The sequence below is a fragment of the Mustelus asterias genome, chromosome 6, assembly GCF_964213995.1.
Source record: "Mustelus asterias chromosome 6, sMusAst1.hap1.1, whole genome shotgun sequence".
Lineage (NCBI taxonomy): Eukaryota > Metazoa > Chordata > Chondrichthyes > Carcharhiniformes > Triakidae > Mustelus > Mustelus asterias.
The window spans coordinates 54,789,235-54,815,703 of record NC_135806.1 but is presented as its reverse complement, the minus strand read 5'-3'; the positions used below and the strand labels follow the sequence as shown (position 1 = coordinate 54,815,703).

General features: G+C 41.0%; 1 protein-coding gene across 1 annotated transcript in view; it reads left to right on the top strand.

Annotated features, from left to right (window-relative positions):
- The window catches only part of fbn2 (fibrillin 2), a 348,986-nt gene that overhangs the window by 167,052 nt on the left and 155,465 nt on the right, over nt 1–26,469 (top strand). Inside the window, exons 9-15 of the mRNA XM_078214343.1 lie at nt 1,917–2,069; nt 4,712–4,939; nt 6,567–6,713; nt 11,326–11,445; nt 18,576–18,701; nt 22,111–22,233; nt 25,124–25,246. Coding sequence (XP_078070469.1) covers nt 1,917–2,069; nt 4,712–4,939; nt 6,567–6,713; nt 11,326–11,445; nt 18,576–18,701; nt 22,111–22,233; nt 25,124–25,246 — 1,020 coding nt within the window. The remainder of the gene's footprint in view (nt 1–1,916; nt 2,070–4,711; nt 4,940–6,566; nt 6,714–11,325; nt 11,446–18,575; nt 18,702–22,110; nt 22,234–25,123; nt 25,247–26,469) is intronic.

The following is a 26,469-nucleotide window of genomic DNA, read 5'->3' as shown; positions in this document are numbered from 1 at the left end:
TTCAAATTGCTATCTCTACCACCTAGAATGACATAGGTAACAAATGAATGTGAGCACTACCACCTCCCAATTCCCCTTGAAGGCACACACCATCCTGACTTTGAACTATACTACCATTCCTTCACTGTCACTGGGTCGAATTCCTGGAACTCCCTTCTAACAGCACTGTGGTTATAGATACACCACATGGACTACAGCATTCAAGAAGGCAACTCACCACCACCTTCTCGTGGGCAATTAGGGGTGGGCAATAAATGTTGGCTGAGCCAGTGAAGCCGACATTCCAATGAAAGAATAAATTTTAAAAAGCTTTTTCTACCACCACATCAGCCAGTTGGTCTCTAATTCCCCCGACTTGCTCTGTCCCCTTCGTTATATGTTTAAATCATATTAGTTGTCCACCAGTACTCTGACACTGTTCCCCTTTTCCATTTTTGTTTATAGATTTAGCATCGCCTCTGCTATTATTTGTCCTTTTTCTATTTTGAATGTTGTTACATCTTATTCTATCTCTTCTTCTAATGTCATGTTCTTCTCCCTGTTAAATACCAAGGCAAAGTAATCCTCTAATATTTCTGCCATTTTACTGTCATTGACTGGGAGTTTGAATCCATATATTCATTTGTCATTGCCTAATGCCCTATCCTTATGTTTTTGTTAACTATGCATCTATAGAATGTTTTCTATTCAGTGTTTATTTAATTTTAAAGTTTGTCTTTGCAACTCTATTTCTTTTTTGACGCCTTTCCTAACCTTTTCATATTCTCTGCTACTTATAAGGCAATCAGTTTCTTCTTTCCTGTCAGATCTGTAAAATACCAGTCTAAACTGGATTCAACTAGCTACCAAGGCTAGGATTTGTTTGTTAAATAAATTGGGATAATCTTTAGATGTTATTTTTAACTTTGGTGCCTGAAGCAAAAAGCCTTCCCAGTTGTACTATTACTTCTGCTACTACATGAGGAGGAACCTACACTTCTTGACTAAGGAGAAAGAGCATGTATGAACTATCCTGGAGAGGTTGCCATCATTCTTGCAATAACCACGCAAGAAACTGAGCATTCTTGTTATATGAGAGTTAGCAATGCAAAGTTTGGCTTGGATGATTCTTGGCACAGCTACATTTGTCTAAGTTAATTAGATGAGATTTATACACACAATCAAATTCTGTCTTTCATTCCAAACTACATTTTTTAAAATGTAATTAAGTTGGACACGGTACAGCTTTGTGAAATTGGCTTAGTGGGCTAAGGCGCACCAGAAGACTTCAATTGATAAGACAACAGGCAAATACAAAAGATTGCAAGGTTCAAGCCCTTTTCTGTGCTGAATTAGTTAACCTGGGCCCAAGCACAGTAGCTTGATATTCCTGAACTGGAGGCATGTTAATAATCAGACAAGGTTCCTGGCCCTGATTGCTATTCAATGACCCCCTTGTGGGAAGTGTGTGTGAAGGACAGTTGAGAATAGAGGTGATTGTGAACTAATCATGTTTGTGAACTGACCTCCACTCACCTGATGAAGGAGCAACGCTCCGAAAGCTCGTGATTCCAAATAAACCTGTTGGACATTGACCTGGTGTTGTGAGACTTCTTACTTAGTTGAAAATAGAATAGGCTTCCTGATCTGTATATTTGAAAAGGCTGGCAACATTCATTGTGTAGGGTCATACCATTAAGAATGCCTATTTGGATGAGATGGTACAGAGTTCCAATCCCATGAATCTATATCAATAGGGGGACAGTGTACTCAGCACAGGAGGACATCAGTGGGAAGAAAATTGAAAAAAAAGTTAAAGCTGTTATTTTTTAAAATGCTTTTTTAATTTTTATATACGTATTGATAATAATGCACCTTTAACGTACTGTAGAAATTTGAAGTGAAATCAACGATGAATCTTTTTGTTTCTTTCCCAGATCAGAGAGCTGGTACCTGTTTTTTCAGTCTGGCGAATGGCCGCTGTGCTCAGGAGCTGACTGGACGGTACACCAAGATGCAGTGTTGTTGTGAATCTGGACGCTGTTGGGCCCTTGGCTCTGTTCCAGAGATGTGTCCAATCAGAGGTTCTGGTAAGGGAGAATATAACAATCTCAGAAACATTAAGTGCTGTCCAAATAAGGACAAGATAACATGTTATAGATGTTTATGAAGGCCAGGACTTGGGATTTAACAAACTGCTCTTTTAACAGCTCATTCTTTTAAGCAACCACTGCTACTTCTTCCTCATCAAAGCATAATGATTCAGATAGTATTTATTCTTCAATATCACCAGCTACTACTTCAATGGTATGTGTATAGTGTATGTGCTGTCAGGCTGATTTGAAGCTGATCCCCAAGTTAGCTGATATCATTCACCTTCTCTCCCTTTGGGTGTTGTCCCTCTCTCCTTTAAATTTGATATCATCATCCCTCTCCCAACCCAACTCTTGACGGCACCATCATTGCAAACTACAATTCCATCTCTCTTTCCTCTCCAAAGCTTTTGAATGTATTGCTGCCTATCAACATCTGTGAAGACAAAATCTTGTCTTCCCTGTGACAAAGGTAAACTATCCTTCCTTGTCCTTCTTGACCTGTCAGCGGCTTTTGACATAGTTAACCACACAATCCTCCTCTAATACCTCTGTACTGCCATCCAGTTGGGTGCTACTGCTTGTGCCTGGTTCCATTCTGTCTAATTGTACCTAGAATATTACTTGCAATCACTTCTCTTCCTTCTTCTGCACCATTACTTCTGATATGCCCCAGGATCTATCCTGTACTCCTCTTATTACTGATATACATGTTGTTCCTTGGTGTCATCATCTGAAGGCACAACATTAGTTTTACATGCATGCTGATGATAACCAGCTCCACATCACCTCTTCTGATTCTTGTTAAATTATCAGACTGCTTATCAGACATCCAAAACATGAAATTTCTTCTAATTGAATGCTGAGAAAACTAATGCCAATGTTTCCAGTCCCCACCCCGAACTCCGTTCCCTCCCTACTGGCTCATCCCTATCCCTGCAACCATGAGAGACTAAACAGACTGTTCACAACCTTGATGCCATATTGGACACTGAAATGAGCTTCTAACCACTGTGCTATCACAGGACCACCAAGACCACCTTTGTAACGTCACCTAACTTTGTCCTTTTTAAAAATTCATTCTTGGGACATGGATGTTGCTGGCTGGCCAGCATTTATTGCCCACCCCTTGTCTCAACTCATCTGCTGTTGGAACTCTCATTAGACTATTCCTGCGCACTCCTGGCTGGTGTCTCGCATTCTACCCTCTGTAAACTTGAGATCGCCCAAAACTCAATAAGGGGGATGTCTTAAGGGCAGGAAAGGTGGCACGTGGGGTGAGTTAATTAGATGGTTGGGAAGTTTTGATTCCCTGATGGTGGGTTGAGATAAGGGCAATGGCGTGTTTGCTGGCCTGTGGCAGGCTCTTACTTGTAATAGATTTGCGTGCTATGAACACTTTAAGTGTAAAGAAAAAGTGTAAAACTTTTAAAAATTACATCCTACCTGAAAGTCAGCAGCATGAGAATCTCATGGCACCCAGCTCACAATAATTTGAAGTTGGCATGCACCTGCAGACTTCGTGGAGTTGTGTGTAAGGTCAGGGGTTTTCCTTGTTTAACTCTATGGCACAAAGAGGGGAGCAGGAGAATAGGCTCTCACATGGAGGCTCAGAGCCAGCAAGGTTGAGTCAGTGGTGAGAGTGTTTATGTAATAAGGCCGAAGTTTCAAGGAGTGGAAGTTGGATCTAAGGGAGAACAGAGGGTTCAGGGGCACAAAGGAGTGCAGGACAGGCCTGGTATTGTAGCAGTGGTGGGGGATTGGTGATGGGGACAGTCAGTCAAGGTAAGAAAATGAGGGATCTAAAGGTCAATACTGTCCAAACATGTGTCCATCTCAGGATGTTGGCTGGCAGAATCCTTACAGGGTTTTGAGTTCACCTGCAATGTTTCAATTATCCCTCACTGAGCGTGATCCTGGACAATGTCCTTTACAATGCATAGAAATAAATCCCAACTGAGCCTGCAAGTTCAGCCATGTTCCACAGAATGCCGAGTACAATACTGTTCGCTAACATTAGCATTCTGGCGTTGCATTCTCCTTGCCAGAGTGAAGAAAGCCATTGAAACTTTTACCCTTCCACCATCTGGAAAGGGGACCTCCCTCCTCTCCCTCACCATCTCCAGAAGGGCCACAAGTCAGCATCGGAGAATCAATGGGCAGCCCTGCCCAGATTGGAAGGCCTCGTATCTCCTTCTGAATCCCCAATACATCCATTTCTTTCAGTCAAACAGCATGCACAGCTATGACAGCAACAATAACTTTGTATGTGGTCCACACTTGTAAAGCTCTGCTTCCATCTGGCAGCTCTAATTAGCTGCCCAACACACCCTCCAATGAACTCAGCAGCGCACCTCCATATAAATCAATCAAAGTCTGTGACTACTCCCTCCTCCATTATAACAGAATTGTGATAATGCCCAGATAATATATCTTTTGTAATGCTGATTAAGAGATAAATACTGGCCAGGACACTGAGATGAACTCTCCTTTACATCAAAATAGTGCCATGGAATCTTTTTGTCCATCTGAGGGAGCATACAGAGCCCTGATTAAGCACCTTGCCTGCTATTGAATATTATGGATATGCATATAAATAATAAAAATAATTCTAACTATATATGTTTTTTTTAACTCAGATGAATATCGTAGCCTTTGTATTGAAGGAGTTCCTTTTGTACAAGGTATTCCACGCCATGATCCAAATTCTAGACATGGAATTGACACTTCAGATTTACCTAAATTTGATATTCCTGGAGGAGGATTTCGACCCCATGATCCTGCAGTTCGACCTGCCACTGTTGACAGTAGCCAAGGGAGAACAGGGGGCAGGACCTTTAATGGACACCATAGAATTCCAGGCATTGGTAAGTTTGAATTCCATGTCTTTCCATTTTTAATAAAGAATTTTAAAAAGTGCGAGCAAGAGAGATAAGAAAGCAAAAGAAAAAAATGTAATTGAATGAGAAATATTAAGCTCATGTAATAACAGTTCATATAACATTACTGCAACTCATGGTGTTAGAATCCAGATTGTAGAGTGTTTTCACTGAAATTATTTAGTGCATTGTTACAAAAAATGGTATAAGAACATTACCAAGCATAAATGGGTAGCTCGCTTGTTGTGTAATGCTATGAATTAATTTCTTCAAATGGTTCCCATGACTGTTGCCACTTCACTTATGTTTACATTGTGCTTGAAGAGTGCATGTTTAACAAACTAAACATGGAAAACAAAATGTATACTTGGACACCTGGATATTTTTTTTCCAGAGCAAAGTTCAAAGAGTATTGCGTGCAAAGGATGTAGGGCCACCGCTTGCTTTACCAACATCTAACTGACATAAACAAAGTGGAATGTTTTTGAGTGAATTGGAATGCTCAGAAAAGTTGGGGATCCAGATTCTGTCAGGATAGCAGTGGCTCTGAACAACGGGCGAGAAACCCAGGATCAACCCACCCTCAGCAATTTTGGGCAGCCCCAACTGGAATTTATGTCCATCGGGCTGCCAATGAACTTCTATCGGAGCTCCTACCCCTTTAAAGGTTGAGAGCATGCCTCCAAGACCTGCTGACCATTGGGAGGACTGGCAGCGCCACAGGGAATAGTGGCTACTGCTGGGACTGTATGAGAGAGTCAGGTGTCACCAGGGCCAGACAGGTAGAGCAAGTAATGGGGGCATGATGATAGGAGAGGGTAAGGAGGGGATGTTGTCATGGGTGTGGCCATTGCCGCAGGGGTCCCTCCAAAAGCCATTAACTGCTAGATCAGGGGAACCCCTCGCCAAGTCTGCAGAGGGTATATTAGGAGATCTCCTAATCCGCATAGGTAAATACCAGAAGCAGCAGGATAATGCCCTTGATTGACCAGCCATGTGGCACAATTGGCCTTGGGCAGGATGCTGTTGTCTACCTTCCCCACTGCTGGCAAAATGTCATTGCAATTGCAAGGCAGTGAGCACTCTACCCTCCCTCCAGATTTTTTGGCCACCACCACCATTCCCCCCCCCCCCCCCCCCCCCACCCACCTTGCCCACCCTACCTCTCAGCCCTCTCCTGAAGACCCCCAAAATCCCAGCCATGGTATGACTGGAAATGAACAAATTTGTTGCATATGCTGTTGCTAATTAGATGAATATTGTGCTTTGTGTTTTTCTTTATGGGTTTTAATTATAAGCAGTTTGGTAACTACTCAAATACAACAAAAATAGTCCAAAAGCAATTTATCTGGAAGAACCCTTCAAGAAATGTGGAATGAGAAAAGAGAGTTCAGTTCGTCAAGCTCATTCAATTGTCATGGATTCTCTCCAATCTAGTTCAGTTTTGAAAAAGATGAAACATCTAGGAAACTAGAATGGAATGTGAAATGTTTCTATATATCCCCTTCCCAAACAACCACTGGAAAACCGTTGCATTGAACTCGTTCAACATTGAAAACTATTTGAAATCTGAGAAATTGCTTTGTTTGTTATATTACAATGTGATTTGTTCCAGGCACTGTTTCCATCAATGAAACAAATGTAGATGTCTGCAAGCACTTTACCAATCTGTGCCTGAATGGACGCTGCATTCCCACTCCCTCAAGTTACCGCTGTGAATGTAATATGGGTTTCAGGCAAGATTTACGCAGAGAATGTGTTGGTAAGAATCAGCCATATATTTAACCCATTAAAATAAGAACAGTTTAAAATGATGGGCACCTTTATCTGAAATGATGAAAGGTGAATCACTTAACATGATCTATGGATGTCCAATGTCTCTCTATTACTTTATTTCAGATCCTTCCATGTGGTGTGACACTCAAATCAGTGTGTAATATGATTTGTTATATAACATTGCTATCAAATTCATGTACCAACATAACATGAGTTGAAGCCATGGAGGACATACCTCCCTCACTGTTTGCATATGGAATCTATACATAATACTCTTGCTCATTGTTCCCAAAGGGCTGCTAACATTTGAGCAGCCATTCAGTTTGACAGACCACTGTACATTCCTAGATCATGTGATAAAACTCTACAAATATTACAGGATTCTACTAAAAGAATAAGACTTTAACAAGGCACTGCATAAGATATTGTAACTAATGTACTTCCTTCTGGGCTCTGAAAGCATAATAATTACTTCAATAGACACTCCTTTTCTAGGCAGCAAAAGATAATTTGAAGCTGCATTGTCCCTTGTCTGATCTATATATGTGTTAGAAGCACCACCATATTGTGATAGACAATTTTGAACGTATCTTGATCAGCTACTAAAAGCATGTGAGCATGTCTGTGCATATGCAAATGAGGGACCCGTGCATGCTTTAGGACCCCATGCAGAAATTGGTTTTGATCATGAGGAGCAAGAGGGCAGCATGCTTTGTTCAGGCTTTTTAAGTTGGCACAGCAACATCAGCAATGGGTAGGTGTCACCAAAAATGAAAAGTGTAGAGTTTACTGAAACAAGTGTGTTTTGATGACTCCACAGTCCATGTGATCGACCCCTCCCCCACTCCAGATTGGCGATATGCTTCTTAGTGAAATGCACAAGCTGCCTATGAAGGAACTTCAGTTACTAAAAAGCATTAATGAGACCCGAGGAATAATGTTAGGGCAGCCATTGGCTTTCCACTTGGAGAACACCCTTGATAGCACATATTACCACTTCAACAAATTGAGTGAAAGCTGAATTTCCTCAGCCAGAGAAAGGCAAGAACATTGGCGCAATCAGCTTTAACAAAATTTGAGCTTTGACACATTGCTTACAATGTCAATCATGTTAGAGGGAGTGGGGACAGAGGGAGGGACTCCTTGCTCTAATGTTTCCGCTTCCAATACCCACAAAGCAGCCGTGCATATCTCATGAGGCTGATGCACCAAGACAGATGAGGTGTAAAAACCTGCAGAAGAGTGTAAGCAGACACTCATTTGGGAGGGGTAAAGTGTGGGTAAGCACTCACCTCAGAAGAAAGTGCCCCATCAGACATGGAATTTGCTCTGGGGTAGATGGGTGTGGGAGAGAGATGGGCCTGCCATCCCTGGACACATATCAGAAGCGACCATAAGGACTGCCGAATACTGAGGTGGGCTTTTTAAAAGGTCTGCCTCAGTTCTCTGGGAATTGGGCCTTAAAGTTGTTTCCATAAATTTTAGGCCCCCTTGCCCTCTCTCCTCCCTTCCCATTTCCTCCCACAAGTTCCCCATGCCACCATACCAACTTATGCCAACCCATGTACCCCAATTATCCTTGTGGCCCATTATCATCCCTGTGCCAACTTAGTGCCAACTTAATGCCAACCTAATGCCAATTCATGCCAATATGTGCCCCAGTCACCCCTATGGTCCTTTATAGCCCCCATGCCAATTTAATGCCAACTCATGTTAACCGATGTCCCCCACCACCCCAAGGTCCCTTATTGCCCATGCCACATAATGCGAATTCCGGCCAATCTATGTCTTCAAGCCACTTGCCTTTGCCCCTTCACCCTCCATGTCAACTCACCCAGTATCCACCATGGGGAGGCCTCAGGAGATGAAATAAAACAAAGGTCTAAGTATTAATTACAACCTTTACTATGGGGAAAAAAAACACTTCAAAACATTTAAATTCCCTTCAAATATTTGCTCTCTTATTAAAATAAACATATTCATAACCCCATATCAAAGACAGTTAAGCCTTTAAAACCCTTCTGAGCTGTCATTCAAACGCTGAGCTCATCCATGCTGAGATAATTACAAGTTGCAGATAACTGCCAATAATAATAACATAACAGTAGCACATGTGGTAATGTCAACAAACAGCTTTTGCAACTAAAACAGTTTTTTTCAATTCTCATTGACACAGGCAGCCTATTTTTGTTAAAAGAGTTGGGGATTTAAATAGCTTTGCAGCTTGAGGACTTTTGTTTTATCTCACATTTACACAGGCAGGCTTTTTTTTATTTTTGAAAGGGCTAAGGATTTTAATAACTTCACAACTTGACATTTCTATAGACCTTATCTACCCTTCAAGAGCATTTATATCTCACTTTAAAACATTGTGACTCCCACTCTGTGGGTTAAGATCCTTGCTACAGCAGAAGATGGGGTCTGTTTGAACTCAGCATGGAGTTCAAATGACCCTGCAGAATTCTGGTTTACCCTACCAGTGAAAATGGGATCTGACAAAAATTGAAGTGTACTAGCAAATCCAGACCCTGTCTGCCATTTTTAAGGATCTGCAGAGTCTCTAACACACTGGGAAATTCTGACCTAATAAATCAGAAGTAGCCTAAGATGTCGAAGATGGCATGTTTTTGTTTTGGCTTCCTTACGAGGGAACAGGTGCCTGAAATGTGTGTCAATGCTCTGGTGCTGAGGCGACGGAAGAGGTTCAGTTTGTAAATGCTAAGAGGCTTGTGGTGAAGTGCTGTTCGAGCATAGAGATCCTCTATTCCAAAGACTCAATTCTTCGACAAATGTGCTGCCTCTGGACGCCCTCGGATTCATAATGACCCACGATTTACATTCCATACATGCCAAGTGGGTTCCCTGTACTGCCATCCCTCGGCGTCTAATTAGAAAGCATGGATAGTTTTAGTCTGAACTATATCCAACACCAGGTTTTTCGAGGAATTAAACTCTACTCGTTTTATGGAATCATTAATCAGAGGAAAAAAATGTAAAATTTCACCTCAGTGCTGCCTGCCATCCCCATAAGGCTGCTCTCTGCAGCTTTTGGCCTTTCACTTCTGAGTCTCCTGAATGATGATTTTTTAAAATTGCAAAATAAAATTCTAGTAAAGAACACGACGAAAATGAAAACAAAAAAGAAATATTGGAAATGCCAGAATTTGCAGAGCTGTGATTGATCATCACTGAGTGAAACATTTCAAAATTAATTTCATAGAACATAGAAAAGCTATAGCACAAACAAGCCCTTCGGCCCACAAGTTGCGCCGAACAATTTCCTTACCTTCTAGGCTCATCTATAACCCTCTATCTTACTAACCTCCATGAACCTATCCAAAAGTATCTTAAAAGACTCAATCGAATCCGCTTCCACCACCACTACCGGCAGCCGATTCCACGCACCCACCACCCTCTGAGTGAAAAACTTATCCCTAACATCTCCTCTATACCTACTCCCCAGCACCCTAAACCTGTGGCCTCTCGTGACAACCATTTCAGCCCTGGGTAAAAGCCTCTGAGAATCCACTCTATCAATACCTCTCAACATCTTATACACCTCTATCAGGTCACCTCTCATCCTTTGCATCTCCAAGGAGAATAGACCTAGCTCTCTCAACCTATCATCATAAGGCATACAACTTAATCCCGGCAACATCCTCGTAAATCTCCTCTGCACCCGTTCTATGGCTTCCACATCCTTTCTGTAATGAGGCGACCAGAACTGGGCACAGTACTCCAGGTGGGGTCTGACCAGGGTCCTATACAGCTGCAGCATTATCTCCCGATTTCTAAACTCAATTCCTCTATTGATGAAGGCCAGTATTCCATACGCCTTCTTAACCACAGCCTCTACCTGCGACGCCGCTTTGAGCGTCCTATGAACCCGGACCCCAAGATCCCTCTGTTCTTCCACTCTGCCAAGCGTCTTACCCTTAATATTATATTCTTCCATCCTACTCGACCTGCCAAAATGAACCACCACACACTTATCTGGGTTCAAGTCTGTCTGCCACTTCTCCGCCCAGTCTTGCATCTTATCTATGTCTCGTTGCAACTGCTGACATCCCTCTACACTATCCACAACACCTCCAACCTTTGTGTCATCAGCAAACTTGCCAACCCATCCTTCCACTTCCTCATCCAGGTCATTTATAAAAATCACAAAGAGCAAGGGTCCCAGAACAGATCCCTGGGGCATCCCACTGGTGACCGACCTCCACTCTGGAAAAAGACCCATCTACAACCACTCTTTGCCTTCTGTGGGTAAGCCAGTTCTGAATCCACAAAGCAACGTCCCCTTGTATCCCATGCCCCATGCTAGTTTAGCTTTGGAAGGATAAATATTTGACTGAGAACAATAAATTAATTTTCATAATTCTGATTACAATGAAAAGTAGCTATTGACTAATGTAACACACAAGAAATTTATAAATGTGAATTGATCATTCATTGCTAACAGTAGTTTGTAAAATTACTACAGAAAATATCTTAAATGTATTAGTAAACACCCTGGTAATTGAGAGAATTGATTGGTGCTTAAGGCAAGGTGTTTTTGTCTGAGATGTCACTAATACTTAATTTATTGGTCTGTGCAGATGTTGATGAGTGTGCATCAAGCCCTTGTACAAATGGTGACTGCATTAACACTCCGGGTTCCTACCATTGTAAATGCCATACTGGTTTTCAGGGCACCCCTACCAAGCAAGCCTGCATCGGTAAGTGATAAAACTGAAAAAATCCCAATGAAAACAGTTATTGCTGAAAATATGCAGCTGGTACAACATTACTTATGAAAACATAGGCTCATGTTTCAAGTGTCAATAGCATTTATGAAACTACATGAAAGATATGCTGGTTAGGTGCATTGGCCGTGCTAAATTCTCCCTCCGTGTACCAAACAGGCGCCGGAGTGTGGTGACTAGGGGATTTTCACAGTAACTTCATTGCAGTGTTAATGTAAGCCTATTTGTGACACTAGTAAATAAACTAAAATAAACGTTTGCAATTTCAGCAGTCTCATTTCATTTCTGGATTAATAAATATTTTATGGAATTCTAAATGCACGTCAAACAATCAAAAACTGGGGCTGTCTTATGTGCAGCAATCTTCAGACAGCTATTTATTAATGCAAATTTGTATAATTGAAAATCATTAAGAATTACCCAATCTGATGGCTCAGTGAGTAAATGCAACAACTCAGTCTAAATTTTCGATGCATTGGACCAAGATAGTTTCAGCTTGGATCCCTAATCTTTGTTGTATTAGTTGATCCAACCTGGATTAATCGTTAAGTTTCAGAAGCATCCCTTGACTGGGGAGTAATCAGCCTCCTAAATGCAATGCACTGTCTGCTGTATAAATTGGTTGCATGTGGATATTAGGTGAGGATAAGATGAAGTTTGCCTGCAATGTCTAACATGATGAAATTGCCCATGCACAATCACAGCTTATGGTCACACTATGTTAGTTCAGCCAGTGAGTAATTGAGCTCCACATATCAAATTTTGGTCTCTGGACTGTGTTGAACTAGCTGATTTTAGCAGGACTGTTGTATGGGGTTGCAATTAACCTTGTGGGTTAGGGAGTGAACAAGTCATCCAGGAGATGTGGAGAGCACAGTGCAAGTGGCTGTAACCACAGCAGGCCTTCTCAAATGTGTCATCATATCTTTTGAAAGTATGTTTTCATTCGTTATCTTAGTGATCCTGCTGTTACAAGCTGGAAAACTTCAAAGATATAAATTCACTTACCCATGAAGCTAGTAAACAAAACATTTTAAGCATTTTAGCGATTCTTGGGTGAATTGTATGCTGTTCCCTTTGGAAGCATTTAAGATGCTTTCAATGCATTGTAGAGGATACAAAACAAAAAAGAAACAGTTTTGGCATTAGATGCTAAATAATCTGTAAAGCCTACTAAAGTCACGTAAAACTGGAAGATTGCTAGTGGAACAATAAGCAGTTTTGAAGGAGATTTCTATCATTGTAGAAGTTATGTATGTATCATAATTTTCATAGTCGCTTTGTTTTGGAAACATTTCAGAAATCCCAGTGAAACAAAAGCTTCACCAATACGGTGTTCATCGAAATAATGTTGGTAATTAGTAGTGCATTAGGATACTTAGTCCATGCTAATATAGCCAGTTCTGCTATGCATGCATGTGAGTCCAGCTGTAAGTAACACATTGGGTCATTCTGGCCTTTGCATGCAACAAGGTAGAAGCTGGGTAGAAGATGTTTTATTGAAATATTTGATTTATTTAGTTTGGATTAGAAACCACAACATTTCCCCACAGTGCAAGACCAGGAAAGCAATTTGGAAAGGCTCAATGTGGTCTCCCACTATATTGATGCTTGCTGTGCCAATGTAAGCAAAGTAAAAACATTGGAATGGTGTTACTGGACATGTCTTCAATGTAGTTACACAAGGACTTTTATTTCAGATTTCCTCAATATATACAGCCACATACACTTGCTATTTTGTTATCAGTTTATGCCAAAAATCAGCGAGTCACCTGATGAAGGAGCAGCACTACGAAAGCTCGTGATACCAAATAAACCTGTTGGACTCTAACCTAGTGTTGTGAGACTTCTTACTGTGTTCACTATTTGTAGGCATAGCTTTGAAAACATGTTTGGAAATAAGCCTAAGGTGTTTAAAAAAAGGTTCTGAAGTGCAAAGGTATGACAGTTAAATTAGTTATTTTTGGCAAAATTAGAATGGAAACAGAATTAGAGAAAGGAATAGTTAAGGAGAAAGACTGAAAGTCAAAGGAATACATATTCCTCAGTTAATGGTAGGGTGTTGGGGAGAGCTACAGAACAAAGAGATCTAGGGGTACATGTTCATAGCTCCTTGAAAGTGGCGTCACAGGTGGACAGATTGTTGAAGAAGGCATTCAGCATGCTTGGTTTCATTTGTCAGAACATTGAATACAGGAGTTGGAACGTCTTGTTGAAGTTGTACAAGACATTGGTAAGGCCACACTTGGAATACTGTGTACAGTTCTGGTCACCCTATTGTAGAAAGGATATTATTAAACTAGAAAGAGTGCAGAAAAGATTTACTAGGATGCTACCAGAACTTGACGGTTTGAGTTATAAGAAGAGGCTGGATAGACTGGGATTCTTTTCTCTGGAGCGTAGAAGGTGATCTTATAGAGATCTAAAATAATGAGGGGCATAGATCAGCTAGATTGTCAATATTTTTTCCCAAAGGTGGGGGAGTCTAAAACTAGAGGGCATAGGTTTAAGGTGAGAGGGAAGAGATACAAAAGGGTTCTGAGAGGCAATTTTTTCACACAGAGGGTGGTGAGTGTCTGGAACAAGCTACCAGAGGTAGTAGTAGAGGCGGGTATAATTTTGGCTTTTAAAAAGCGTTTAGACAGTTACATGGATAAGATGGGTATAGAGGGATATGGGCCAAATGTGGACAATTGGGATTAGCTTAGGGGTTTAAAAAAAAAGGGCGGCATGGACAAGTTGGGCCAAAGGGCCTGTTTCCATGCTGTAAACCTCGATGACCCTATGATTCTATAAAGGCAAAGGGAAAGAGAGAATGGGAGCAATTTGGAAACAATGTTTTGTTTCATAGAATCCCGACTGTGCAGAAGGAGGCCATTCGCCCCATCGAGTCTGCACTGACTCTCCGACAGAGGACCCCACCCAGGCTCTTTCCTGTAACCCCACATATTTACCCCTCCAATCCCCTGTAACCTGCACAACTTTGTACTGTGGGAGGAAACTGGAGCTCCGAGAGGAAACCCAAGCAGACAGAGGGTGATCATGCAAACTCCACATGGTCACCCAAGGTAGGAATTGAACCTAGGTCCCTGGCTCTGTGAGACAGTAGTGCTAACCACTGTGGCACCATGCCGCCTCAATTCCTTATTGTATCTGTGAGGTCCAGATTCCAAGAGATACTTTTCAGATCAAAACATAAGCAAACTATTTAATTAGAGCCACAATTATAAAGACACAGAATGGAACTCCCTCTGCATCATTCTGTCCTACTCTGCTGGGTTGGGTGTAGCGCGGAGCTTCCTTTGTACTTCCTTGCTGGATACTTCAGATCAGATACAGTGAAAATTGGATGTAAAGTGACGCTTCCTTTGCCGTGTCCCAAAATAGGTTGAATTTACTAAACTGTGTAGAGTGTGCGGCCTATTTCAGCAATGTTGCAATTTCTACTTTCCACAGCCTGGGGCCAGTGTGGAATCTTAGGTTTTCAAACTCGAGTCACTGGATTACAGGGAGATGATTAGGGTTGGGCATATGAGGTGGGGGTGAGTGGAGGTGTCATGCATTCTTTAAGACATCCTAAAGGGCTCCCCAAGGTCATTGGATTGTTGCCAGGATTACAGAGAAATGGAAAATGGCATGACTGGGTAGACAGGAGAGAAGGGCCCAAGCACTGGTAAGGAAGAATAAAGGGAGATGGATGTAATGGATCTGGGTCTGAAGCACCTGCCAAAATGCTAACACATATGAACACAAAGGGAATTCAAGTTATGAATGTGCATAACAGAGTTTGAAAGAGATGTGACCTGATTGTGAACAGTAGACAGGAAGGAGAGATTAAAGCTAAAAGTCTGTGGACCTGTGGTGTGATGAATTTAACTTGTTTACAAGGTGGAGTCAGTTTGGGACATCCATGAGTCAAATGCCAATGTTCAGACACTGTTGTGGAGCTGGAGTGGATCTAGCATATGTGTGACAGACAAAATTGTGGGTGAAACATTGTGAATTCTCCTCATTTCAGCATTCAGTTCCTTACGAGTTCTTATCTTTGCCAATCTAACTGAAGTTTTCCCCATTTGTCAAGAAGAATTTCTGATGTCAGTTGTAAAATTACTTCTCACTGGTTTGAATCCATGTACTTTGGTACTCTAGTCACAAGTTAATTTAAAATAATATCCCTGATTCAACATTTTGCCCAAAGATCATTAGTAAAAATGAAAGTGTGAAGTGGGTAGATTATGGTTTCTCCTAAACTACCAGACACAGCGAGCAGGATTCTCCAATTTTGTCCGTGGCCACCCCACTGCCAATGAGAATGGAGAATTTGGCACTCAGCCAAAACTCCATTCACTGCAGCGTCACCAGCGCACCTAGCCATGGCTGAGGTCAGAGGTTTTTGGTGAGTAAATTGTGTAAACCGGAGCAGGAAGTTACAATGTGACATAGACAAATTGGACAGGACAATAGCAAATGAAGTCCAAAGCGAAGAAGTGTACACTCAAGTTTTGATTTCAAGTGAATTTGTACATCTATTCACTGATAAAATTTCCTCCAAGAAGCTGCGTTCCCTTTTTCTTGCCCGAATAGTTATTTCCACTCATCAATTCTTAACTATAAAGGTGGCATCTACTAAAGACTTGAATAATGATTCCACATTTAAGTGGGATTGGCTGGAGGTGGCTTCTGATACTTCCCAGGAATTCTTCTGCACAAAATAGAGGAATTTTGATGTGACAATCACTTTCTCACCTCGGCTTCAAGATTCCTTCTCTCTGTTACAACCTTTTCTTGACTATCTCAATTTTATCAATGTCTTTATAGTCAGTATTTCTAGGAACTTGTCACTCCCAAATATGCCCCACATGTTTCATCCTTCTCTCCATATTCCCAGTTAACAATCTGTAAATAGTTTCCTACTCTGTTTCATTATTTTCCATGCTTCATTCAGTCTTTTCCTTTCTCTACAATCTTCAGTTTTCTAAAACCACAGCATGATATTTTGACCATTCTATATTGGGAAGTGGTTTCAAGTCTGAGATGGGAAATGCATTGGAGTCCTACAGATAGAAAAAAGGATGCAGTCAGCAAGACATCTCAGTCGATGGGGTGCAACTTAGGAATAGATGATGAGCCAAACAAACAGTTGAAGATATGAATAAATAAAAATAACATTTCCCCGTCTGGTTTACATAGGGTTGCATTAGATTACATTGGATGTAGAACATAGCAACAGGCTATTCAGCCCAAACAGTCTATGCTCCACTTGGGCCTTCTTTCATCTAAAGCTATCACCTGTCACTGTTAATTCTCTTCCCTTCCCTTTAAATACATTCATGCTATTTATTTGGGTGTCACAATGGTTAGCATGCTGCCTCACAGGATCAGGGACCCGGGTTTGATTCCAGCCTTGGGTGACTGTGTGGAATTTGCACATGCTCCCTGGGTCTGCATGGATTTCCACCAGGTGATTTGGTTTCCTCCCACAGTCCAAAGATGTGCAGGTTAGGTGGAATGGCCATGCTAAATTAGAGTCCCAAGATATGTAGGTTAGATGGATTAGTCATGGGAAATGTGTGGGGTTACAGGGATAGGGCAAGGGGAGGGCCTGGGTAAGATACTCTGTCAGAGAGTTGATGCTGACTTGATAGGCTGAATGGCCTCTTCTGCACTGGAGGGATTCTATGTGTCAACCACTTCCTGTGGCAACGAATTCCATATTCTCACCAGTCTTTTAGTAAAAAGGTTTCTTCTGAATTCCCTATTTGATTTCTTGGTGATGTTTTTATATCGATGACCTCTCGTTATGCTCTTCCCCACAACAGGAAACATTCTCTCTGTATCCACTCAATCAAAATCCTTTCATACTTTTTAAGAGCTCTATTAGGTTACCACTCAGCTTTCTTTTTATTGGGGAAAAGAGACCCAGCCTATTAGTCCTTTCCTGATATATCCATGCAATTCTAGTATCATCCTTATAAATTTTCTCTGCACTGTCTCAGTGCTTTTATATCCTTTTTTATAGTATGGCAACCAAAACAGTTTGCAGTTCTCTGTGCTCTGTCCAAGGTTTGATAAAGGTTTAGCATGATTTCTCTACTTTTTAATCCTGTCCCTCTCTAAATAAAACCTAATGGGTGAGATTTTATGGCCTCAATTGGGCGAGACGGGAAATTCCCGCCCGAGGTCAACAGAGATTTCTGTTGCTGGACTCTCACCCACTCCGACTCCATGGCGGGCAAGTTGATAGAGTTCTGGCCAATATCTAGTGCAAACTAAAATCACATGAACCTGAGATCCCCATCAGCTGTGATATAAATAGAATTAATAGCCACTAAAAGAAACTGTACAAGTTCCATCTTATGTAATAGGAGTTAGGTCATTAGCATGGTTATAGAATTCACATCACTGATGAATATCTAAGCTTAGGCCCAGAGTTTCAAGTAGCTCTCTCCAATGCGGATGCAGCAAATGTGGCCTGGTGATGGAGTGGTCCCAATTCAGCATCTCATAAAAGAATTACTGGGCCATCCCTCCAGCAGTCTGAGACCTTGCTTGGGCTAGACACCTACACTCAGGAAGTTTAAGTTTCATTGGAAATAAATATTTCAGGTTTCTGGCATTTGCAGTATTTTGCTTTTATTTAAGTTTCATTGGGTCTGTGTGGAGGAGTAACGGTGTAATTTCTAGGATAAGCACAGAAACCCTCCCAGCACCCACTCCCCTAACATGGAGAGGCAGACTGGGAGGTCTCCTCTCTACATGATAGAATCCTTGTGGAAGCAAATTCCAACCAATTCCTCTTTCCATAAGGAATATGTATGGCATGCCCTATAGAAGGGTAAGATTTGATGGCCACGTTTTAATCTAAGTCCACAACACTTTAGGAACACAATGAAGGAGTTTTATTGTTGTTCTCATTTATGATTTCTGTGAAAGAAAATGTGCAGTGTCTGGTTTGTAAAAGAAAGCCACAGAGGTAGTTTCTGATACTAGTAAGTAGAACAGTCTGCAATGCTATGAACATTGGTGAGCATGTTATTTCTAGGAGCCGTATGCAGTTGCATCTCTTGCTTTCTGTTTCGTCAAATACTGTGTGTTCTTTTCAGATATTGACGAGTGTATTCAGAATGGACATCTTTGTAAAAATGGTCGCTGTGTGAACACGGATGGCAGCTTCCAGTGTATTTGTAATGCTGGCTTCGAACTGACCCCAGATGGAAAAAATTGTGTTGGTAAGGAATACTCACTCCTCAAGTAAATTTGAAGCAAGTGTGTGAACAAAGGGCACTTTTTATCAAACATAACTTTTTCTTAAGAATCAGAGTAAGTATAATTATTTCACAGAGATTTAAGTCAATTTAAGTTGAGAGCAGAGACGACTAAGATATTAAGTAATGCCAGTGACATGCTACAGTGTAGACATTGTGGAAACAATCAAAAATATTTCCATTGCCATTCGTCCACAGACATTGCATTTTACTACTTAGCTTGGCTATATCATCGAAGGTAACAACTTGCATGCGTAACATTAAATAAATATTCCAATCTGCTTCACAAATGGAAATATGTCAGGAAAGAGACATTGGTCAGGATGTTACATTTTTTGGGCTCTCCAACCTGACAGGATATTATGGTCCAATAAAATGGCAATTTAAATGGCCCATCACATCTGAGGGAGGGTGGGGGGGCATTTGGCCATTGACCTAGGGAGGGAGTGTATTGGACAGATGACTAAAGACCGGTTTAATCATGCATATTATTAAGAATTTTTTAACGGAGAAAAGAGAACTGTCGGGGCACCCAGTTCAGGGAGTTCCAGAGAGTGGGGCCAATGGGGTGAAAGGATTGCACAAAAAACCAGAGCCATAAAGTCAAGGAGGCATTTGAAGATAAGGATTTTAAATTTAATATGCTGGCAGCCAATGTAGATTAAGGAGGGGTGAGGAGCAAGCAGAGCATTTTTCGTGGCAGGGAATGGATGACTATATTTCAGACTTAGTTGAGTCTCTGGAGAATGGAAGGCCAGTAAGGAATTGTAAAGATGAGAAAAACATAAATATTTGGTGATTATTCTATAACGTTCAGTCAAATTTACCATTTCTCTGATTAGAAAGCAGCCTGTGTTGGCATAGAGCACAACATTAGGGACAACATCCAGGCTTGAACTGAGCATCGCCTGGTAAGATTTGCACTACATAAGTTTAAGGCAGTAATCATCTCCAAGGGAAGTCCCAACCTAACAATCAATCAAACCACCGTCACCAAGTGCCCTGCTGTCCTTATGTTGGGGAGAGTGTCAGAATTGCTCAGAAGCTTAACTGGATAAAACACATCAACTATGTGGCCAAAAGAATGGCCACATTCTATGATTATAAGTGGGGTTGCGGGGATAGGGTGGGATTGTTTTCAGTGCAGACTCGATGGGCCAAATGGCCTCCTTTTGCACTGTAGGGATTCTATAAAGAACAGGGGAGAGGCAGAGTATGGTTCATCTTCCAATGTTCAAATTTTCTAAAGGTTCAAGTATGGAGTGTGATGGAATACTCATCACTCACCATGCAGAGCGAAGTCATAAAAATATCCAAGAAACTTGCCATCGAGGACAGACTAATTTACTTGATTGAGATACCTACCACAGAACTCTGTATCTAAACCAACTAATGGCTCACACTGTGATTGTAGTAGGAACTAGTAGGAAGTATACTGAATGGATTGCAACAACTCATTCAGCGTACTTCAAGCACACCTTCCAGTTCTTTGAATTCAATACAGGGGAGGTGATGGCTAGTGATATTATCACTAGACTATTAATCCAGAAACTCAGCTAATGTTGTAGAGATCTGGATTTGAATCCTGCCAAGGCAGATGGTGGAATTTGAATTCAATAAATAATATCTGGAATTAAGAATCTACTGATGACCATGAAACCTTTGTCGATTGTCGGAAAAACCCATCTGGTTCATTCATGTCCTTTAGGGAAGGAAATCTGCCGTCCTTACCTGGTTTGGCCTATGTGTGACTCTAGAGCCTCAGCAATGTGGTTGACTTTCAACTGCCCTCCAAGGGCAACTAGGGATGGGCAATAAATGCTAGCCAGCCAACGAAGCCCATGCCCCACAAATAATTTTTTTTTAAAAATAACCAAGAAGGGCAAAAGCATCAGGATCCTGGGAACCCCAGTACCTCCAAGTTCACCTACCTTTTGACTTTGACATATATTGTTATCCCATCATGTTCACTGGATCACAACTCTAGAATTCTCTACTTGTTGTGGGATCATCAACATCACAAAAATATCATCAGTTTGAGGAGAAAGCCAGGACCACCTTCTCAGGGCAACTAGGAATGGGCTATAAGAAATATAAACAGAAAATGCTGGAAATATTCAACAGATTTGTCAGCATCGTGGAGAGATAAACAGAGTAACATTTCAGATTGTTGACTTTTCATCATTAAAACAAAAAAATATTTTATTAAAATAAAACAGAATCTTTTAAAGCAAAGACCTTTTTTGATAAAAGGTCATTAACCAAAAGCATAACTCTGATTCCCTCTCCAATGATGCTGCCAGATGCTGTGCATTTCCGCATATTCTGTTTTTACTTCAAATTCTCAGCAACCGCAGTATTTTCCTTTTCATATGCAATAAATTAATGGTTTTGCCCATGCAGCCTAAATCCCAGCAGCAAAAAAAAAATTCGAGTGACAGAGGGGCTGAGGCAGGCAATGTTTCTTAGGTAGAAATAGATAATCTTGGAGAAGTGCATGGAATTGGACAGGATGCTAATATTTGATGTGGTTCTCGATCAGAGTGAGTGCAAAAATCTAAAATTCTACTCAATATGTGTGTATAAAAAACATGATATTTACATGATATTTTAAAAATCCTTGTTGCAAGCGTACAAATTCTATTTTAACTCTAGTTTCCCTTTGTCTGAGTGAGCAAGTCGGATTTATGTGCCAAATATCGGTTAGAGATTTCAGGACACACTTCTTTATCGAAGTAGTGGTTAGAACGTGGAACTTGCTACTACAGGAGTAGTTGAGGTGACTAGCATAGATAAATTTAAGGGGAATCTAGATGAACACATGAAGGAGAAAAGGATAAAAAGTTATTTCATGGAGTTAGATGAAGAAGAGTGGGAAGAGCCTCATGCAGAACTAATTGGGCGATTTCTGTGCTGAGAGTACTATGTGATGACATCTGTTAATAATGCTGTAAGTGAGTCATCAAAAAGTATGTAACAGTGACCAGAAACAATATCCAATCCATTTTTTGTCTTCTGGTGGATATCTTTTCAAAGCAACCTTATCCACGGGGATCAAACCAATTCCTGCCACTACAATGGAAAAGGAAATGTGTGCACTAACACTGTCTAATCTTACTGTGGCAACAAAATCATTTCAAAATATGTGTTGCTGGTAATATTTTAATAATTGGAACATATTCATTGCTTTTATCTCATCATCATTTCCTGCATTAAAATATTCCAAAAGATTACATTTCATCACTTGAATTGGAGGAAGGTAGAAGTAACAAATGTCACTTGTGTGGAAAAACTTAATTGCACATATTTTAAACTAAATGCACTGCAATAATCACAGCTGTCAAGGACTAATGATTGCTTTGTAATTCTACAGACCACGATGAGTGTGCCACGACCAACATGTGCCTGAATGGCATGTGCATCAATGAGGATGGAAGCTTCAAGTGCATCTGCAAGCCAGGCTTTGTGCTCGCTCCCAATGGGCGATATTGTATCGGTATGTGGCAGCCAATGAAGTCTAGTCACTATTGTGATATAGGAATTGCAGCAGCCAATTTGTGCATAGCAAACAACCACAAACATATGTTAATGACTGAATTATCTGTTTGGTGATGTTGCTGCTGCCATTTGTAGCGATTCCTAGCAGGAATCATTCTGTCATTGTATGCCAAGATCGCCTGTTTTGCACCATCCTCTCACATCCACTGTGGCCTATCTGCAAATGGCCTGTGATTTCCATCATCCAACTACACCCAGATCGACATCTCTTGCTGCTGCCCTCCACTTTGCCCCCTAGAGGAGATCTTTGTAACTTTACAGATCTTGATCTAATGGCCAAAATACTGACATTTTCATTTCTGGATGTCACTTTTTGGAGTTCTTTTTGTTCTTGCAATTTCAACCACCTCCTTATTTTTTTTGTGGTCTGTTTATGTAATTTTCAGCAGGTATCTTAAATATTGAAGGATAAATATTGGTGAAGATGTCAAGGTAACTTTCCTGCCTTCCTATTCTTTTTCAGAATAGTGTCTTGGAATGTTTTACATCCACCCAAAGAAGCACATGGTACCTCAGTTTAACATCTCATCTGAAAGATCGCATCTCTGACAGTGCAACTCTCCCTCAGAATTGCAGCCTTTATTTTTGTGCTCAGACCTAGCAATAGGAATTAAGCCTTGTGACTTAGGGGCAAAGTGCTGCAAACTGAGCCATAGCTGACACAAGTGCAAGCCTTTGCCCTGGGTGTCTTGAGCCATCAATCTTTTGATTAATAGCCAAACACACTAAACCATTTGCGCCACAAGAGACTATAAAAAAGTTGTTTGGCGGTGATTAATGCTAAGCACATCATTGAAGTAGATGCCTACACTCGAATGGAGAAGCTCTAATTGCTTTGACAAGTTTGCTTTGTATGTACAAAAATATTTAAAGATGGAGTCAGATGGCAAGATGCCATTTTTGCACAAAGTAGCTCATGTCACACAGCAGCTTATGGAATTTGCATTTAACTGTGCATCTATGCTCACCTGCAGTTGCTGTCCACTTTGCCACAAATAACAAAGAATGCCCTTAATCTTTCCATTATTTTTACAGTAAATTCTGGCAAGTATAATGAATGCCCTTTGATATCATGTAAAATTAACACGAGAAGATAAAAGTTAATATCCAGGAGCTTTATAAATATCACTTTTAATTTAAGGGCATTGTGATGAGAGTTTATATGCAGCAAAATGCATTATTATTGAAAATCCTACAATGGGAAAGTGTGTAAACAAAGATATTGCCACAACAAAGACCTTTTGTGTAGGTCACGCACTGCCTTACCTTTAAAATGTTCCTACTGATAACTTCGTAATTTGTGTGGGGTGTGCTTTCAATGATTTGATTTTAGCATCTGGTGGCTCTGACATCCATCATTATGAAGTGGTTCAAAAGGCTAGTCATGGCACGAATCAATTCCAGCCTCCCAGACTACCGGATCCACTACAGTTTACCTACCACCGCAACAGGTCCACAGCAGATGCCATCTCTCTGGCTCTGCACTCAACCCTGGAACACCTAGATAACAATGACACCTATGTCAGACTCCTATTTATTGACTACAGCTCAGCCTTCAACACCATTATTCCCACGAAACTCATCTCCAAACTCTGTGGCCTGGGCCTCGGCTCCTCCCTCTGCGACTGGATCCTGAACTTCCTAACTCACAGGCCACAATCAGTAAGGATAGGCAATAACCCCTCCTCCACAATCATCCTCAACACCAGTGCCCCACAAGGCTGTGTTCTCAACCCCCTACTATACTCATTATACACCTATGACTGTGTGGCCAAATTCCCCTCCAATTCGACTTTCAAGTTTGCTGACAACATCACTGTAGTGGGACAGATCTCAAACAATGATGAGACAGAGTACAGGAATGAGATAGAGAATCTGGTGAACTGGTGCAGCGACAATAATCTCTCCCTCAATGTCAACAAAATGAAGGAGATTGTCATCGACTTCAGGAAGTATAAAGGAGAACATGCCCCTGTCTACATCAACAGGGACGAAGTAGAAAGGGTCAGGAGCTTCAAGGTTTTAGGTGTCCTGGTCCCTTCATGCCGATACTATAGTTGCGAAAGCCCACCAATGCTGCTACTTTCTCAGAAAACTAAGGAAATTTGGCATGTCAGCTACGACTCTTTCCAACTTTTACAGATGCACCATAGAAAGCATTCTTTCTGGTTGTATCACAGCTTGGAATGGCTACTGCTCTGCCCAAGACTGCAAGAAACTACAAAAGGTCATGAATGTAGCCCAATCCATAACGCAAACCAGCCTCCCATCCATTGAGTCTGTCTACATTCCCAGTGCCTCAGCAAAACAGCCAGCATAATTAAGGAACCCCATGCACCCTGGACATTCTCTCTTCCACCTTCTTCCATCGGAAAAAACTTACAAAAGTCTGAGGTCACGTACCAACCGACTCAAGAACAGCTTCTTCCCTGCTGCCATCAGGCTTTTGAATGGACCTACCTGGCATTAAGTTGATCTTTGTCTACACCCTAGCTATGACTGTAACAGTACATTCTTCACTCTCTCGCTTCCTTCTCTATGAACGGTATGCTTTGTTTGTGTAGCATGCAAGAAACAATACTTTTCACTGTATGTTAATACATGTGACAATAATAAATCAAATGAAATCAAATTTTGGATTTCAGTATGAGAGCATAGTGAGCCAAGCATTCTTAAAAAAGGGAGCATCAACCAGGAGATAATAAAACTTATTGAGGTTAAATAAGAAAATCATTTTTAACAGAGTTTAGAGAACAGCTTTCATCACTCTGTGTCAGCTGAAATCATGGTATTGAGAAGGTAATGACATTTTCTGTTTCTCTATTCAGACACTGATGAATGCCAGACACCAGGAATCTGTATGAATGGTCGCTGCATCAACACTGAAGGCTCTTTCAGGTGTGAGTGCCCCCCGGGCCTCGCTATTGGTGTGGATGGGCGGGTTTGTGTCGGTAAGAGAGACTATATAATTCCTGACAGTGACCTGAGGAAGAACTGTCATTCCTGTCATTCTCAATTCATTCTTTAATAATATCCCAGAACTCTCCCTGCTTCAGAATTCAAATTGTTTCACAAGCATTTTAGAAATCCCTTGTATTTTGGTTTAGACCAGTTGAATATAATCAGATCTACGCATTCATGGAAAAATGCAGAACTGAAATAAATGAAAAAAAGTAATTAAAGTAGTTATATCATATAAAATATACTCAAGAAGTTAAAAATTAATATCCAGGAGCCTTATAAATATCTGGCAGACTGAAGAATTCCTTTTTTGTAAAATCATCACTGTTGATGATAAATTTTAAAAAACAATTATCAGTTGTTTATGGACTTCCTGTTTTCAGCTTCCTACAATGAATACCACAAAGCTTAAAACTAATCATTGACCTCCAATTCTAAATCATTAAAGAAATCTACAAGATTTTATAAGTGTTGTTCATTTTGCTTTGTTTATTGTCATGTAATCGTATTGGAGTTGGTTACACTGACGCATACTGGTTAGTGTCCAAAATGTATCTTTTCATAAGATTTCAGAAACTGGATCAGCTTGTGCTTCAACTACAAATTAACTTGTGCTATCAGGCATATAAGACTCAGAAGATGTTTATCATCAAACTCCTGAAAACAGATTTTCCTTTTATACTCCTGGTAATATGAAAGGTGGCAGCAGACAGATAGAACAAGTCCACTGCAATTTAATAATGAGCATTGATTCTGAACTGTCTTAGGAGCCGAACCTTTACCAAAACTGTTGATGTTGGAATCCTTTTCTGACTGTGTTGAATGGGTTGCATTACAAAAGGCCACTATTCATTGCGCGGGATTTTTCAGCCTCACTTGCCCCAAAACTGGAAAATCCCGCCCGTGGTCAACGGACCTTTCCATGGTCCGCCCCTTGCCCGCTCCGATTCCCATGGCAGGCGGGACAGTAAAATTAGTTCCATTATCTCTCTGTATGTTGCCCCTTTGATACTCCCACCCTATTGTCAGCATTCAACGGAAGAGCATTTATTTCTAGGAACCCTTTGCTTGACAATGCAAAGCCTGAAAACAAACACAACACGTAAAACAAGAGGGTTAGCTGGGAATGTAGCAACACTTCATGAAGATTGCAGTAATATTTGAAGAATGCCTTAATTTTCCCCAAAGTGTTGGATAGAGCTGTAAAAGTTGA